The sequence below is a fragment of the Carassius auratus genome, unplaced genomic scaffold (assembly GCF_003368295.1).
Source record: "Carassius auratus strain Wakin unplaced genomic scaffold, ASM336829v1 scaf_tig00215944, whole genome shotgun sequence".
In the NCBI taxonomy this organism is placed as follows: domain Eukaryota; kingdom Metazoa; phylum Chordata; class Actinopteri; order Cypriniformes; family Cyprinidae; genus Carassius; species Carassius auratus.
Window position 1 is genome coordinate 353,917 of NW_020528324.1, and position 18,957 is coordinate 372,873.

An 18,957-nucleotide genomic window follows, 5' to 3' on the forward strand; every position below is an offset into this window, starting at 1 on the left:
ACAGGACAGAGCTGAACACTTAGAAAGAACTGAGAGGCAACTGTTCCAATACTTCACATTAGATAGGGAGATGAAACTCTAAAAGTGCTGTTCTTCTAAGCTGGTAAAACATCTTTGTGTTGAATCACCCAATAATAAAATGTGACATTCTATAGTTTTTAAATCATATTTACAGATTTCTTGACTCCACAGCAAACAGAACAATTTTGTCTTTACTGTTCCAATACTTATGGAGGGCACTGTGTATATGTTTACAGTATATATATATATATATATATATATATATATACATATATATATATATATATATATATATATATATATATATATATATATATATATATATATATATATATATTAGATAAGATCAGCATTTAAACACTAGAATAAATGAACAAGAATTATCTGCTTGACGACAAAGTTATTTTTATTATTGCAAAGTGAGATTAATGAAGAACGTTTCTGGAAAAGGGACGTTTCGTTTATCAAGTTGGTAGGTGATTTTAGCAACACTGGTTCAAATCCCAGGTTGATCTATATATATATATATATATATATATATATATATATATATATATATATATATATATATATATATATATATATATATATATATATATATATATATATATATATATATCAGGGGTGCACCGATAAAGATCGACCGATCATTAATGCACATCTCATTAGTAAAGCCGGTTCTCTAATCAGCTGTAAATTCCATCAGGTGCATGATTTCACATAGAGAAGCTGTTATTACACAGAGCCATTGTTAACTGACTAGCTGCACAAATACATGTTCATAATCAGCGTTTATTTGCGCAGCTAGTCAGTTAACAACGGCTCTGTGTAGTAACAGCTGCTCTGTTAAATCACGCACCTGATGGAATATATATATAAAATATTTATACAAGTGTGTATTCTGCAGTTCGCTGGTTTGTTACACCATTTTTTATTTTTTTATTTTAGATTTAGCGTGTCCATTTTACTCTTAAGCAACCAGTAGCGACTGAATTCAGTCCAGCTGGAGGAGGTTGGGGTTTGGGGGTAGATTGTGGGGGTTGAAAAATAAAGCTGTGAAGCTCTTGCGCTCTTCCAGTGTCTGATGTGTGTTTTAAAACAGGTCAGAGTTCCGTTTCTCCCATGACGGTAGGCGGAGATTATTATGCAAAGTGTTCCTAGTGACGTACATAGAGATGGGCAAACGATTTGAAATCTATACAACTCGTTTCAGCGATTCAGAGTTGACTCCTTACTTTAGAAGCCAATAACTTTATAAATCGTGTACTTTTTTGGTTTAATTACTTTGCACATTGTTTACACTCATGGACAGCTACATCATACACTGTAATACAGGTAATTTTTGATTTCCCATCTGTGTGGCTCTTTAATGTGTAGCCTATGCTGCTTTGTACAATTTTCAGTTTTAATTTTACATGACAACGCCAATACAAATGTAAAAATATATTGCAATAATGAGAAACTGTCCCGAGACATCGTGTAGTATATAAAATGCTTTAAAAAAACTTCACAGAGATGTCTGAAGTGTATTTAATAGGTATGGTCCCGACGTGAGATTTCTCTAGTTACTACAAGTCATTAATTTGCCATTATTCAACTAATTGCACATTTATATTAAATTAACACATTCTAATCCAAAAATGAGCCTTAATATATTCCATGCTCAAGCACATACATGGAGTTTTCCACAAAGCACAGGCATAAGTAGCCTAATAATTGTGAAAAAGGAGACATTTTAATTATGTATTAATAAACTGTTATCTCTACAGGATTCACATAATCAGGGAGTATTTGCTTTCATTTTGAATTGGTTGATTTAAAAGAAGACAGTATTCTAAGAAACAAACATAACTTCATAGGTAGGTCATGAAATTCCATCTGTGAATATTAAATATTTTAACTACAGTGTTTTACTTTCATTTTCCGCCTACTGCGGTTGTCAAATGTAACACACCAGTGAGGAAAAGTTGATGGCTATTTGCGAAAATGTGCTTTGATACTTTTGTATGATAACTTGTGGTTAAAGCGACCCTCATCGGTTAGAATGTGTTTTAGTATTTTATGGCCTTTTTCTCTCTTATCCCTCAGGCTCAGAGATAGAGATGGTTCTTTGTATTTGGGTACCCAGAGAAATAAGGAGGCAGAGCAAGAACTGCATGATATGTCAGAGAAGCTATCTCGCCGTTTGGAGGAACTTGATCTGGTCAGTAACTCTATTTGTGTCAATTTGTTTCTCCATTTGATGGTGTTTTTTTTTTTTTTTTTTCAAAACACCAAAGGGACAAAAACAATAAGCATTTATAGTACATCTGTAGATTGTTGTCATTTTGAGAAAGCATGCTTAGTGTCATTCATTTAGTAATGTTTATAGATTATTAAATGTTAGTTAAAACCGTTAACCCGCACATGGATGCACATACACATCTGACATGAGAACAAAAAAAATTAAATATACATTTAGCAAGACTTAGCAATAACTTATGTGAAGGAATCTGGAAAAGTACAGATATATTGATTTATGTACAGATTTGTGCATTTTTACTCTACACAGAACTGTACAAATTAGTGTCACGGTACCAAAATTTCTGTATTCGGTACCAATACCAGTAATAAATCCATTTGGTACCAAAGCAAAACACAAAAATAAGCTAATAAAAAAAAAAAAAAAAAAAAAAACACTTAAAAAAAAAATCACTAAAAATAAAACCAATGCCATTATTTATACTTCTCTACAACTGTGTTTAAAGTTTTTCTACAAGTAATATAATTATGAAAAGCAGTAAACAAATTTCACCCAAGTTTAATTTGTCTTTTGAATGAAATTTAAACATTTTATTTTTTGGTAAATAAAGGGGATTTGCTATTAAAATTAAAACATGGAAGATATAGTGTGATTTCTTTAAAAAAATAAAGTTTTATTAATTTTTTCAACAGTAGTAGCAGTATCACATACATTCTACTAAATAATAGTAACATTCCCAGCACAATACCTTTATGTAAAAATGAACTTTTATTTTGATGGGTTACCGTGAATACCTTTAAATTAACACTGGTTTTACTCAAATGAAATGGTATAATGCTTGTGAAGTGACTCAGAACAGTTCTGGCAATGATGTTTATGTATTTATCTCCTCATTGAGACCACAGATGCTGAAATTACATGTCTCATGCCATTCATGCATTCAATCAAATATCCATATGGACCAGTATCTGTAAATGTTAATCCGCAAAAGTTGGTTGAAATATGAATCCTGCATGTTGTGCGGATTAACATTTACAGATACTGGTCCATATGGATATTTGATTAGCTTAATTTGCTAATTTAATTAATGCTAACTTAGACAAATTCTGTGACTGTCCATATTAAAATGTAAGTTAAATTTTCATGACTGGATTTTGAGATTCTGTCTGCGTTTTCTGTTTCGTGGAAATCATAGCACTGTGTGCATCAAGAACCGGGTTGACTGGGTACTCGGTACCACCGGTACTTAAAGAAACCTGGTACCGTGACATTTTCTTTTTTTTTTTACCAACTTGTTACCGAAGTACCAGGTCTTTTGACAACACTAGTACAAAGTGTATTTGCATAATACTTTAAAAAGGCAATAATTAAAGATGTAAAATTATTTACGGAAATGAATTACAGAACACAGAAAACAGGTAATGATTCATATGTTAGCTGTTTAAGCTGGAGATGGTATGGGGGAAAAATGTTTTTTATGTCTATATGTTCTAGTGCCCAGAGATCTGTAGCATCTGCCTGAGGGGAGAAGTGCAAAAAGGTTGTGTTTGGGGTGAGAGGGGACTTTGATGATGTTATATATATACCCTTTTAGGTAGCTATAATGGGGTTGTTTAGGAAAGGGGTGTGTCCTAATATACCCACTTTAAACTTCACAAAACAAAGGTGAGCACATTCAACAGGTTAGACAATCATGCAAAGTTGAATAGAGATTGGAACATAGGTGGCGCTATAATAGTTAAAAATGCTTCAAATACATATTTATATGGTAAATAACATCAAATTGCAGAAAATTTTCTCAAATTCATGCATACACCAGGTCTTCACAGCATACGTTCAAGCTCTTCATTCTGAAAAACCTTGCATGTCCACTGCTGTCAGTCAAATTGTTCTTTTAAATATTTGACATTATTTTAAATACCTACCTTTGTGAACTCCTCCAATCCGACCATATGTGGTGCTGTAAATGACAAATGTTAAAAATCATTGTTTCTATGGTAAATTACCAGGATTTGTCAAAAATGCTTTTCAAAATAATTTATTTAGGTGGTTACAGGCTTGCTAAATAAAATGTAATATCTTGTTGTAAATGTAATATGTGCTTAAATGATTTAAAGTGATTGAACCCCGACAATTGCTGCTTGCAGCTATATATTTTTTGTTATTTTTAGTCTCGTTGTGTGGAAATGTCTAATTTTGTATTACATTTTGCAGTACACAAGCTTGGAGCAACACTGAGACTGAGTAAATGATAATGAATATCAGTGTCTAGTGCTGCTATGCTGCATGTATACTGTACAATAAATATGGTTTTGTGGTGCAGATGTTGCAGCGTGCTCTGAGTGAAATTGGGGAGATGTGTGAGCCAGGAGAGGAAGATAAACAGTCTCATCATAGCGACAGCATCATGGAGTGTTTCAAAGTTATGTCAAGTATGTCCTCACACACCACTACGAACAAGTGACTGGACACTAGACAACTAAACAGACTTGTTTTTTTCCAGGTTCACGCCATTCCAGAGCTCATGCACACTCGTTGCCCCCCTTTCCTTCACATGTACAGCACACTATACAGCAAGATGCTCTGACCAGAGACTCATACAATGCCAGTCATAACCAGCAGCACCATAGAAACACACAGGTACATCCCAACTACACACCAAAATCTAAATTTGCTTTATTTTCGCCAAGGGTGTGCAAACACATAAGGGATTTATTTTTTAGAATCTCTTGATCTGCATACACTTTTAAACATTCATATCCAAACAGACTGATCATGTGGACTGTTTTTGATTTTGTGTGTGTGTAGTTCATGGAATCAATCCGTAAAGATGAATTGAAGCAATTAGTGCAGCAGGAGCAAACAGATATCACCACTGAGAGACTCAATGTTCAGAAAACGGTCAGTGATGTTTATCTCTAATTTCTGGTGGATTGTTTTATGATGCAAGCAAGAGTTGTTTTGTATTTTGTCTTCATCATTACATTACAGTGCTTTGTAGTGTGTTTGTACTGTATTGAAATTTCCTCATTTTAATTCCTCTCTACAGTTTTTCATAATACAATACTAGGCAGAATTTTTAAGGCCCTTTCATACATTCAGATGTAAGATTAGAGAATATTTGTTCCAGTAATTGTTTTGAATTTTTATTTTATTTTTTTTTACACTTCCAGAGATTCCTTGTTTTTTGTACTGTCCTTTATCATTAATATTATGGTTTATTAATAGGGCCGGGACTCGATTAAAAAAAATAATCTAATTAATTAGAGGCTTTGTAATTAATTAATTGCATATAAATATTTGACCTGAGAACAGTGAGAAATTTTTATTTTTTCACATTTATAGTATTTATTTTTCACATATATAGTATTTAGATTTATAGTATACCATTGAATAATGACTGAATACATAAGCTTAATCAACAAAATATTGTTTATTTTTATTCAACCAAGTCTAGCAGACCAGTGCGATTTTTGCCATTTAAGTGTAGCAATAGCATATTTAGAAACAATTTAGAAATAGTACATTTCAGAAATTCAGTTAGCTTATAGATGCTGGAACCTTCTGTAAACTGTTTTTTAAGTAAAACACAATACTGTCAAGAACATTCAGAACATTGGAAACCCTGACTATTAGGCTCGATGTGCTGCGGTGATATGCGAATTCCTTGTTGCATAGCTTGCACACAACCATGCTCTTATCGACGCTTCCATCCGTTTGTTTTTTATAACAAAATTTCCCCTCCAAAGGGCCAACCAAAGTGGTCTCGTCTGCTTCTTCGTTCATGTTCACTGTGGTTTGTTGTCTGAAGTCATGAACGCTAGTTGGTGCTCCAGTATAATCGATCCGCCGAAACTCATACAGTGAGAAACGTTCCGCGGTGCAAAAATAAGTTATTAAAAATAACAAAAAAAAATTAATTGTAAATTAATGTAATTAATTCATCTTAATTAACGCGTAATTTTTTTGTGTAATCTCAATTAACGCGTTAAAGTCCCGGCCCTATTTATGGTCCTGTTGGATGCCATTGTATTTTTGTTTTTAATGTGACCGTATGTCATTCGACCACAGATAAGTGGTGAGTTTCCTGGTCATGGTCTCTGGGTGAGTGGGGGGGGGGGGGGGGGCATGCTAAGGTGAGCTCGTCAGTTAGCTTGAGAAAGAATAGCACCAGGGATGGCTAATTGGTGGCCCACATGCAGATAGGAGCCATCCATTTACTTCTTCATAGGCAGTTTTTTGGGCTGACTATTCCAGGCCCATCTCAGCCACAGTATCCAAGAGGATATTCAGAATTTCCTCATTAATTCGTGTCACTGGAGAAGCATTCTCATCCTCAGCTTCTGACCCAGCACATGGAACAGAAGCAGCGGATGACATGGCATCCTCCACCCTGGTTCCAAAGGAGCCCAGGTCCTGCACTTCAGTGCAAGGGCAAAAGCTGCCCTCCCAGTACATGGGCCCTAGGCCAGTGTCAGCTGATTGAGGGTGCCTCCCAACTGAGGCTTATGAGTCCCCCCCACTCAAAGCTCAACGTCGACTGGAGGGTGAGACACAACTAGGGATGGACAATGTGATTTAAAATAAACTAACTCAGTGAATAGTCAACAAAGAGACATGCGAGATAAATCTATAGAAAGCTTGACATGACTACATTTTAAACTAAGCAAGTGCTACCAAAAACAAATATTCTGTGATAAAGTAATCTATATGAAAACAATGTGATGTCCATCTTTCATGTCTCCCTTCATTATATCTAATGCGGCCATGCCCATGTGCTATTGAGAATAAAATTTTCCACGTGAAGTTTGCGGCTTGTAAATGTCCACACAGAACACAAAGCAACAAGACTTTTTTTATTTTTTATTTTTTATTTTACTGTTTGCTTCACGCTGAGAGGAATAAGAAATAATTCACCTCAAAAATACACGCTGAGGATTACCTCAGGATTTGAGTTTTGGATTTCCTCAGAAAAAAAGAATGAAGTGCTTAATCTAGCAGAGACCATAAGGTTTCACATAACGTGTACACATTTTACTTGTTAGACTTCTTCCAAACTAAAATTCCTTTCTAAATGTATAATTACGTGAAACATTATGAAGTTTAATTTACATCATCTAAATGTTCTACTGAACTACTAGTATCCATCACACTGATGTTAATAATCTAGTTTATCATTTAGAACTCATAAACAATATACTCTTTGGAAATGCTAGTTATGTGATGTTCATTTATATATTTCAACCTTACAGAATACCAGTCAAGATCAGATTGCTAAAGCAGTAATATTGTTTGATATTTTTACTATTTAAAATAACTGCTTTGTTTGAATATATTTCACAGTTTAATTATTCCTGTGATCAAAGCAAAATTTTAACAAGTTGAACAATATACACACTATACCCTTCAAAAGCTTGGAGTCAGTATATATAGAGATTAAAACTTTTATTTAGCACACACGTGATAAAACGATTAATATGATAAATGTTACAAACAATGCTGTTCTTTCAATTTATAAAAAAAAAAAAAGAAAAAAAAAATTCTCAGCTCTTTACAACATTACTACTACTACTACTACTACTACTACTAATAATAATAATAATGTTTTTTTTTTTTTTTTAGTAGAAAATCTGAATATTAGAAGGATTTCTGATGTGTGACTGGAGTATTGTTGCTAAAAATTCCTGACTGAAAGGCTCATAATGCGGGCCTTTGTCTTCTGAGGTGTAAATCAAAATAATATTCATGATAGTTGATGCCTACTTGCATATGCCCTTTACAAACAAAAAGGGTCTTAGAAAATGTTAAAGAATCTATTGTTTTTTTCTGTGATTGAGTAAACAAGATGATTTTCACATCATTTTGAAGCAAAAATTCTAGGCTACAAGCTCCAGGTTTGACAGTCTTGTGAACAAATGTTGTGTATTTGTTTTATGCACTTATTTCAGTGACTTCAAAATGTTAGTTTTTCACTAACCACGCATAAACGTTTTCTCAAAAACAAAATCGTGTACATACATGCTATTTACATATTATTGTAGTCCATTTGGTGAACTTGAATACTTGAATACAGTGTTTTCAGACTTTAGCCATTTATATGTTTAGAAGCAACTGAAAAAAAAGCACAAAAGTCAGGGCATGTCAAAACTTCTCCAGGCCCCTAAAACCCCCTAGAACTCAGAGGGTTAATGTCTAAACAGCTGGCCACAAAAGTCTAAACAGCTGGCCACATTAGCTAAGTGTTAGCGCATTGCTAATAATGTAGTGAAAAAGAAAGTTGCTGTAACTAAGGCAAGCAATGTCCGATCTTCCCCAAACTGCACACGTGTGATAGGTTTTCTGTTCCGAACAAACACCCATGACCAGATACAGTTATAGTCATAGCGCCACCTGGTGGTAACAGGAAGTGACCTGGTTAACACTATTACAGACTCCTAGGAACATATTAAAAAGTGTAAACAAGTGTTAAATAGGCTGGCAACATACTAGATACATACTAATACGTGCTAGCAACATTAGCTAAGTGTTAAAGCATGCTAATAATGTAAAAAATTTGGTGAGGGTCACCATAAGACCTTTGTGATGTTAAATTGCGAAGGTTTTGAGTTTTCGTAAAGGAGTGTGTACCTGGCGGCCTGACAAAGTTCGATGTTTCGCCGTGAAACAGGAAGTTGCTGTAACTCAGCCAAGCAATGTCCGATCTTCCCCAAACTTCACACATGTGATAGGTGTTCTGTCCTGAACAAACACCAATTACCAAATTCAGTTATAGTCATAGCGCCACCTGCTGGTAACAGGAAGTGACAAGGTTAACACTGTTATGGACTCCTAGAAACATATTAAAAAGCATCAACAAGTGTTGAATAGGCTGGCAACATACTAGATACATACTAAGACATGCTAGCAACACTTAGCTAAGTGCTAAAGCATGCTACTAATGTAGTGAAAAAGGAAGTTGCTGTAACTCAGGCAAGCAATGTCCGATCTTCCCCAAACTTCACACGTGTGATAGGTGTTCTGTTCTGAACAAACACCCATGACCAAATTCAGTTATAGTCATAGCACCACCTGCTGGTAACAGGAAGTGACAAGGTTAACACTGTTATGGACTCCTAGGAACAAATTAAAAAGTGTCAAAAAGTGTTAGATAGGCTGGCAACATGCTAGAAACATAATAAAACATGCTAGCAACACTTAGCTAAGTGTTAAAGCATTCTACTAAGGCAGTGAAAAAAGAAGTTTCTGTAACTCAGGCAAGCAATGTCCCAGCTTCCCCAAACTTCACACGTGTGATAGGTGTTCTGTTCTGAACAAACACCCATGACCAAATTCAGTTATAGTCATAGCGCCACCTGCTGGTAACAGGAAGTGACAAGGTTAACACTGTTATGGACTCCTATGAACAAATTAAAAAGTGTCAAAAAGTGTTAAATAGGCTGGCAGCATGCTAGAAACATAAAGAAAGATGCTAGCAACAATTAGCTAAGTATTAAAGTATTCTACTAAGGCAGTGAAAAAGGAAGTTGCTGTTAAAAAGGCAAGCAATGTCCGATCTTCCCCAAACTTCACACGTGTGATTGGTGTTCTGTCCTGAACAAATAAACATGACCAAATTCAGTTATAGTCATAGCGCCACCTGCTGGTAACAGGAAGTGACATGGTTAACACTATTACAGACTCCTAGGAACATATTAAAAAGTGTAAACAAGTGTTAAATAGGCTGGCAACATACTAGATACATTTTAATACATGCTAGAAACACTTAGCTAAGTGTTAAAGCATGCTACTAATTTAGTGAAAAAGGAAGTTGCTGTAACTCAGGCAAGCAATGTCCGATCTTCCCCAAACTTCACACATGTGATAGGTGTTCTGTTTCACTTATAGTCATAGCGCCACCTGCTGTTAACAGGAAGTGACAAGGTTAACATTATGGACTCCTAGGAACATATTAAAAAGCATCAACAAGTGTTAAATAGGCTGGCAACATACTAGATACATACTAATACATGATAGCAACACTTAGCTAAGTGCTAAAGCATGCAACTATGGCATTGAATAAGGAAGTTGTTGTAACTCATGCTAGCAATGTCCGATCTGCCCCAAACTTCACACGTTTGACAAGAGTCCCGTACTGAACACATCAGCATGCCGGTATTCAGTTATAGTCATAGCGCCACCTGCTGGTAACAGGAAGTGGCATGTTTAACACTATTACAGACTCCTAGGAACATATTAAAAAGTGTAAACAAGTGTTAAATAGGCTGGCAACATACTAGATACATACTAATACATGCTAGCAACATTTAGCTAAGTGTTAAAGCATGCTAATAATTTAGTGAAAAAGGAAGTTGCTGTAACTCAGGCAAGCAATGTCCGATCTTCCCCAAACTTCACACGTGTGATAGGTGTTCTGTTCCGGACAAACACCCATGACCGAATTCAGTTATAGTCATAGCGTCACCTGCTGGTAACAGGAAGTGACAAGGTTAACACTGTTCTGAACTCCTAAAAATAAATTAAAAACTGTCAAAAAGTGTTAAATAGGCTGGCAACATGCTAGAAGCATAATAAAACATGCAAGCAATACTTAGCTAAGTGTTAAAGCATGCAACTATGGCATTGAATAAGGAAGTTGTTGTAACTCAAGCTAGCAATGTCCGATCTGCCCCAAACTTCACACGTTTGACAAGGGTCCTGTCCTGAATACATCAACATGCCCAGATTCGGTTATAGTCATAGCGCCACCTGCTGGCAACAGGAAGTGTCATGTTTAAAAATTGTATGCACTATTTGCAACACAATAAAATTTACCATTGTGTGCTAATCATGCTAGAAATATTTTCAAACATTCTAACAACACTTACTATGTGCTAAAGGATGCTATTAATACTATGAAACAGGAAGTGGTTGTAACTCATGCATACAATTCCCAATCTGACCCAAACTTCACATGTTTTATAAGAGTCCTGGCCTGAACACAACTAAAGGCCAATATTCAATTATAAGTATAGCGCCACCTGCTGGCAACAGGAATGACTTATTTCATAGTAACTTAAACATGAGATGTCTGATCTGCCTGAAACTTTGCATGTTTGGTAAGAGTCCTGGCCTAAAGACATTTACATGGCGATATTCAGTTATAATCATAACGCCACCTGTTGGCAGCAGGAAATGGCAAAAATATTTACTATTTTATAAGCATATGGACCAACGTTCACGGTTCCTCCTATGGGCACCGGGTGGTGGTGAGCCCGGGTGCGAGGGCCCGTTCATCGCTGCTTGCAGCTTTAATTATTAGAATTATTATTAGGGCCCGAGCACTGCAGTGTGAGAGCCCTATTGTTTTCCTTAGGATTATTTGTTATTATTATTATTATTATTTATTATTATTATTTTTCTTCAAGAATTCAGGGGCTTTTGGGGCCCTTAACATCCTTAAAAAGTCTTGAAAATTGGCACACACCTTGGAACCTGTGGCCATTAGGGCCAGGCAGAGACTGATACACAGGCGTGGCACAGGGGCTCTACAGCGCCCCCTGGAATATGGAGGGCCATATATCATACATACTTGGACGTAGACGTACAAAACTCGGTACACATATAGAACTCATCAATACAAACAACTTTCGTATTGCATATCATAGGCTCCGCCCAACAGGAAGTTAGCTATTTGGGGTTTATTATTCATATTTGTCGTCAAAGTTGTGGGGCCTTTTGGGGTCCTTAACATACTCAAAAACTCTTGAAAATTTGCGCACACTTTGGAATCTGTGGCCTTAAGGAGCCTGCAGAGGCTGGGACCCAGTGGAACACAGTCAGAAATGTTGATGTATAGCTCACATATACTTGCACGAATTAATATGAAACTCAGTACACATATAGATCTCATTGTGGCAAACAACTTGCGTATTGCATGTCATAGGCTACGCCCAACAGGAAGTCAGCTATTTAGAGTTATGTAAAAAGCGCATGCTCTGGAATTTGATATACTTGTCATAGGTTTTTTACTCGATTGCCACCAAACTTGGTCAACATGATCTCAAGACATTGGGGATGAAAAATTGCCAGAGGATTTTTGATATCTCGAATGGTTTGCTCGTGGCGATGCGTTGAAATTATGAAGAGAATTGAGAAACAGGAAGTGTCTAATACCATCCACATACATTTCCTGATTTTAATCAAACTTCATCAGATTATTCATTGTATGATGTCGATCGCATATATGTGACTATTAGGAGTCAAAGTTATAGCGCCACCAACTGGCAGCAGGAAGTGTGTCATTTTCAAAATACTTTGAATTCAGCATCTCATTTTTACTCGATTTGCTTCAAACTTTATCAGAATAATGTTAAAACACAGCCGATATAAATCTGCTGGGGGGATATTGATATCTAGAAATATTGTTGCCGTGGCAACATGTCAAACTGGAATACTTCTCAGGTGATTTTGAGGCATATAACATGCTTAGAATTTCATCAAACTCAGAACACGTATCAGTATTTATGATAACTAGACACTGGCAAAAGTTCATAAGAGGGCGTGGAAAAGGCACTCTATAGCGCCACCTTTTGTCAAAAGTGGGGGGGTTAGTTTTAGCTACAGACACCAAACTAGGTACAAAAAATTTTCTTATCAAGACGGACAACTTTCTAATTCACAGTCATCAGCTACGACCAACAGGAAGTCGGCTATTTTGATTTGAATGTGGATTTTTTTACATTTAGCTGTGAATTAATGCATACTTCTCAGAGAAGAGTAACACTATACACACCAAACTTTGTCTACATGATGCCAAAACATTGAGGAACTTAAATTGCCAATGGATTTTGGATAGCTTGAACGGTTTTGTCGTGGTGATATTTTTAAATGACAGTAAAAATAGAATTATTAATTTTCCTGCATTTTTAAATTCCAAACACTTCAAAACCTTTTTTCATACAGAAAAAAAAAGTCATTCTGAGGAAATATGCATAGTTTCATGACTTTACAACACTGTATGGATAACAGAAAATTAAAATAACTGTCAGACATCTCATCTCACTCTGTTTGAGTGTGTGTGCGCTTAAGACTTCCATTGTCTGAGAGAAATAGCGCCCCTACAGGTGCAATTCCCGGACTTTTCGTTTCACTTTTAAATTGGTTAAAATAAAAATAAATACTTAGATTTAACTAAACCAACATATATGATTATTACCGGGTCAGGGCTCATCAATAATTGATGTGTGGTCAGTGATACCTGAGAAATACGAGAGATGAATCACCGCTCTGAGCATGAGTGTGTGGAATGACGAGCTCAGAAAAAAACGAGCTTATTCTTGTTTTATAACTATTAAAAATTAAATATTACAGCGATATCACACAATTCACCAATTAGAACACACCAAGAGCTAAATTCAGATGTTTTTTAACTGTTTGTGTGAAAATGAAATATTTGCGGCTGCCTATCTGAAATCACCACCTCCGATCAGCACGTACAGTGTCGAGCTCAAAACTAACGAATTTATTCTTGTTTAAGAGCTTTTTCAAATAAAATATTACCACAAATGCACACAATACACCCATTATAACACAACAAGAGCTAAATGCAGGTGTTTGTGACCCATTTAAGTGTGAAAGACTATTTCAAAGCGTGTCTGGCAGAATAACATATCTCTCGAGCTGCAGGATTCTGCCTTTCGTCGTACGAGCAAACACCTCACGGACAAGATTATTTCAAAATACATAATAGCCTGGCTAATATAAACGACAACAGCCACGTGAACATAAACTGTTGAGAAATAAATGGATCTACTGGGTTTGAATATTAAGTGACGCATTTACCAGCTGCTTCTGTCTTCAGTTTTAATCTATACATATAAAAAAGGAAACTCATTCGTCTTGGCTGCTTTTTTTAATGTGTGCGTATTTATTTATTTACTTTTTTATACATTTTGTATAATTTCATAGTTTATGTATTACATTTATAAAAACAAAAATAAATTTAGCCACTCACATAGAAATATCTTAAGCCTTATCCTTTTCTGACAGTTTTAGGGATTTTTAAAAATCCTAAAAAACCTTATTTGTGCTGCAAATAATAATTTCAAACTCATTTGATTCTGACCTATGACATCCTGTGACATGATATTTATTCGAATGTACATAATGTCATGGATGTAACAGTAAATCTGTTCAGCTCAGAGATGAAGACTAAGCTGTAATGCAAGCAGAACTTTCACAAATGCTTATAGGTCAATAAAATCATGACAAAACACTTATAAATCATTTAAGGATTTGATAACACTGTAAAATAATGTCTTCGCTAACATTAGTAAATGCATTGGTAACACTTTATAATAACTATACTCATTAGTAAATAGTCAGTTCATGCTTTATAAAGCCTTGTCCCAACTTTAATAGTCATTAGTAAGCAGCTTATAAATACAGCTATAAATAACTTTTTCTTGTTTTATAAGGACATATATTAAAAAGGAGAGTAAAGGGACAGTTTTATATATGTATGTATAGTAGGAGCTATTTTGGGGATGGTAAAGGTTTTGTCCACTGGGTGGTGCTGGGGCTATGTTTAATTAGAGCACCTGAGCAGCAAGTTTGTGTGTATTGGTATTTGGGAAGCACAGTTTTTGAGTGCACTGCAGACTTGCTCTCCAGGTGGATTCTGGTTGTATGCAGTCCATAAGGTATGGCTTTGTGTGTACATTTGAACAAGGAGAGGACACAAGAAGTTTGAGATAATTTTTAATGGAGTTCAAGTAAAGAAAGACATTTGTTATGCATCTACATCCGTCTGCATGGACTCTGTACGCGTTTTAAACTTGCTAACCCCTACTATCAACGGCATTGGAAAGCCAATACACACACAGACACATGTATACGTGTATATATATATATATATATATATATACATACAGTGGGGATCGAAAGTTTGGGCACCCCTTGCAGAATCCCTGGAAAGACCCTGGAGCAAAATTGTAAACCCAACAGGAAGTCAGCTCTTAATGCATCTTGTTTCCTTCTGGAGCATCAGTGAATGTTTGAATCTTTTTAAATAGTTGTGTTTGAGTCCCTCAAATGTCCTCAGTGTGAAAAGATGTATCTCAGAATCATAAAGTCACTGCTGGAAAAAAAATATATAAAAAAATATATAAAAAAATCAAGTGTACAGCTGTACGGTTTCATTTTATCCATCTTGAAAAAATATTTCTGTGTTCTGTATCCCTCTGTGTTGTGTTTGACTTTTTAGTTTGGTAGATGAATGTCCCTTTAAATCTCATTTGTGAATTCTTTAAATGTATAAATAGTCTTCGCTTTAGATGAGCTCACACAGGACTCACCATTAGGACTGCCAATGCATAAGGCCTGGGATCGTGTGCAACGCCCCTGCTGACAACTAGAATAACGTTGTTATACTTAAAGTATGAAAATACAATGATTGAATTTTATAGCTCAAGAACAAAACATTTATAGCTGTATATATGAACTGCTTAATAATGCCTATTAAAGGAGGGCTATTATTATTTTTCACTTTTTCAACTTTAGTTATACTGTAATGTTGTTGTTTCTGCATAAAAAAAGTTCTGCAAAGTTACTAAGCTGAAAGTCCAATTCAAAAGGAGATATTTTATTTAACAAAAAACACTTTTTAAAAACTATAATGAACAAATTGTTTGGACTACAACAAATATTGTCCGTGTTTTGTGATATCACAAATATGGACAAATGGGATGAGAATTGGTTGAGCTGCACTATAGAAAGCAATGAATGTGATATATATGTAGTTGACCATGAAGCCTGGAAGAGAAAAACAAAACTCCTTAAATTCAGGTGTGAAGGATTATTAGGCATTTTTTCCTTTACTGGTAAAATAAGCCCAAAAAAGAGGTTTAACTCAGATTGAAAAATGTGTTACTAAAGTTATATATATTGTTCTGTTAATGTGATTTCAAAGTCTAGATGATTCGGATCAACCCTTTAACTGCCGTATCCCTTAAAACCTGACTGCCAGAGGGCTATTGTGAATGCATGTGCCCGCTTGGAACAGTTTACCTGATGCCACAGGGGTGGCGTTGCACTGATGGCTTGAGCCCGCCATCGCTGCTTGCAGCTATATTTATAATATACAAATAATCCTAAGGAAAACAATAGGGCTCTCGCCCTCCAGGCTTGAGCCCTATTGTTTTCCTTAGGATTATTTGTTATTATTATTATTATTATTATTATTATTATTTATTATTATTATTTTTCTTCAAGGTTTCGGGGGCTTTTGGGGCCCTTAACATGCTTAAAAAGTCTTGAAAATTGGCACACACATTGGAACCTGCGGCCATTAGGGCCGGGCAGAGACTGATACACGGGCGTGGCACAGGGGCTCTACAGCGCCCCCTGGAATATGGAGGGCCATATATCATACATGCACGTAGACGTACGAAACTCGGTACACATATAGAACTCATCAATACAAACAACTTTCGTATTGCATATCATAGGCTCCGCCCAATAGGAAGTTGGCTATTTGGGGTTTATTATTCATATTTGTCGTCAAAGTTGTGGGGGCTTTTGGGGTCCTTAACATACTCAAAAACTCTTGAAAGTTTGCGCACACTTTGGAATCTGTGGCCTTTAGGAGCCTGCAGAGGCTGGGACACGGGCGTGGACCAGGGGCTCTACAGCGCCCCCTGGAACACAGTCATAAATGTTGATGTATAGCTCACACATACTTGCACGTATTAATATGAAACTCAGTACACATATAGATCTCATCGTGCCGAACAACTTGTGTATTGCATGTCATAGGCTCCGCCCAACAGGAAGTCAGCTATTTAGAGTTATGTAAAAAGTGCATGCTCTGGAATTTGAAATACTTGTCATAGGTTTTTTACTCGATTGCCGCCAAACTCGGTCAACATGATCTCAAGACACTGGGGATGAAAAATTGCCAGGGGATTTTTGATATCTCAAACGGTTTGCTCGTGGCGAGGCGTTGAAATTATGGCGAGAAATGAGAAACAGGAAGTGTCTAATACCATCCACATACATTTCCTGATTTTAATCAAACTTCATCAGATTATTCTTTGTATGATGTCGATCGCATATATGTGACTATTAGGAGTCAAAGTTATAGCGCCACCAACTGGCAGCAGGAAGTGTGTCATTTTCAAAATGCTTTGTATTCAGCATCTTATTTTTACTCGATTTGCTTCAAACTTCATCAGAATAATGTTAAAACACAGCCTATATTAATCTGCTAGGGGGATATTGATATCTAAAAATATTGTTGCCGTGGCAACATGTCAAACTTGAATACTTCTCAGGTGATTTTAAGGCATATAACATACTTAGAATTTCATGAAATTCAGAACACATATCAGTATTTATGATAACTAGACACTGGCAAAAGTTCATAAGAGGGCGTGGAAGAGGCACTCTATAGCGCCACCTTTTGTCAAAAGTGGGGGGGTTAGTTTTAGCTACAGACACCAAACTCGGTACAAAAATTGTTCTTATCAAGACGGACAACTTTCTAATTCACAGTCATCAGCTACGATCAACAGGAAGTCAGCTATTTTGATTTGAATGTGGATTTTTTTTTACATTTAGCTGTGAATTAATGCATACTGCTCAGAGGAGAGTAACACTAAACACACCAAACTTTGTCTACATGATGCCAAAACATTTTAAACAACTTAAATTGCCAAAGGATTTTGGATAGCTTGAACGGTTTTGTCGTGGTGATTTTTTTAAATGACAGTAAAAATGGAATTATTAATTGTCCTGCATTTTTAAATTCCAAACACTTCAAAACCTTTTTTCATACAGAAAAAAAGTCATTCTGAGTAAATATGGATAGTTTCACGACTTTACAACACTGTATGGATAACAGAAAATTAAAAAACTGTCAGACATCTCATCTCACTCTGTCCATCTGTTTGAGTATTATGTGCTGAGACTTACATTGTCTGAGAGAAAATGCGCCCCTACAGGTGCAATTCCTGAAAGGGAAATTCGACTGAAAGGGAGGAGACTCTCTTTTAGTTTCATTTTTAAATCGGTTAAAATACAAATAAATACTTGGATTTAATTCACACTGACAAGCTAAACCAACATATATGATTATTACCAGGTCAGGGCTCATTAATAATTGATGTGTGGTCAGTGATACATGAGAAACACGAGAGATGAATCACGCTCTGAGCAGGAGCGTGTGGAATGATGAGCTCAGAGAAAACGAGTTTATTCTTGTTTTATAGCTTTTAAAATTAAAATATTAAAGCGATATTACACAATTCACCAATTAGAACACACCTGGAGCTAAATTCAGATGTTTTTGAACTGTTTGTGTGAAAATGAAATATTCGCGGCTGCCTATCTGAAATCACTGCCTCCGATCAGCGCGCACAGTGTCACAAGTTCAAAACAAACGAATTTATTCTTGTTTAAGAGCTTTTTCAAATAGAATATCGTCATAAATGCACACAATACACCCATTATAACACAACACGAGCTAAATGCAGGTGTTTGTGACCCGTTTAAGTGTGCAAGACTATTTGAAAGCGCGACTGGCAGAATAACATGTATCTCTCGAGCTGCAGGATTCTGCCTTTCGTCGTAAGAACGAACACATCACGGACAAGATTATTTCGAAATACATAATAGCTTGGCCAGTGTTAATTTTGACACGAAATTTTAATTTAGTT

At 35.8% G+C, this 18,957-nt stretch overlaps 1 protein-coding gene across 4 annotated transcripts in view; it reads left to right on the forward strand.

The window, feature by feature from the left end:
* LOC113096483 (centrosomal protein of 95 kDa) overlaps positions 1 to 18,957 on the forward strand; it is a 172,494-nt gene that overhangs the window by 66,428 nt on the left and 87,109 nt on the right. For all 4 annotated transcript variants that reach the window (XM_026261884.1, XM_026261885.1, XM_026261883.1 and 1 more), the window contains 4 exons: positions 2,110 to 2,224; positions 4,587 to 4,695; positions 4,767 to 4,903; positions 5,072 to 5,164. In XM_026261884.1, coding sequence (XP_026117669.1) covers positions 2,110 to 2,224; positions 4,587 to 4,695; positions 4,767 to 4,903; positions 5,072 to 5,164 — 454 coding nt within the window. The remainder of the gene's footprint in view (positions 1 to 2,109; positions 2,225 to 4,586; positions 4,696 to 4,766; positions 4,904 to 5,071; positions 5,165 to 18,957) is intronic.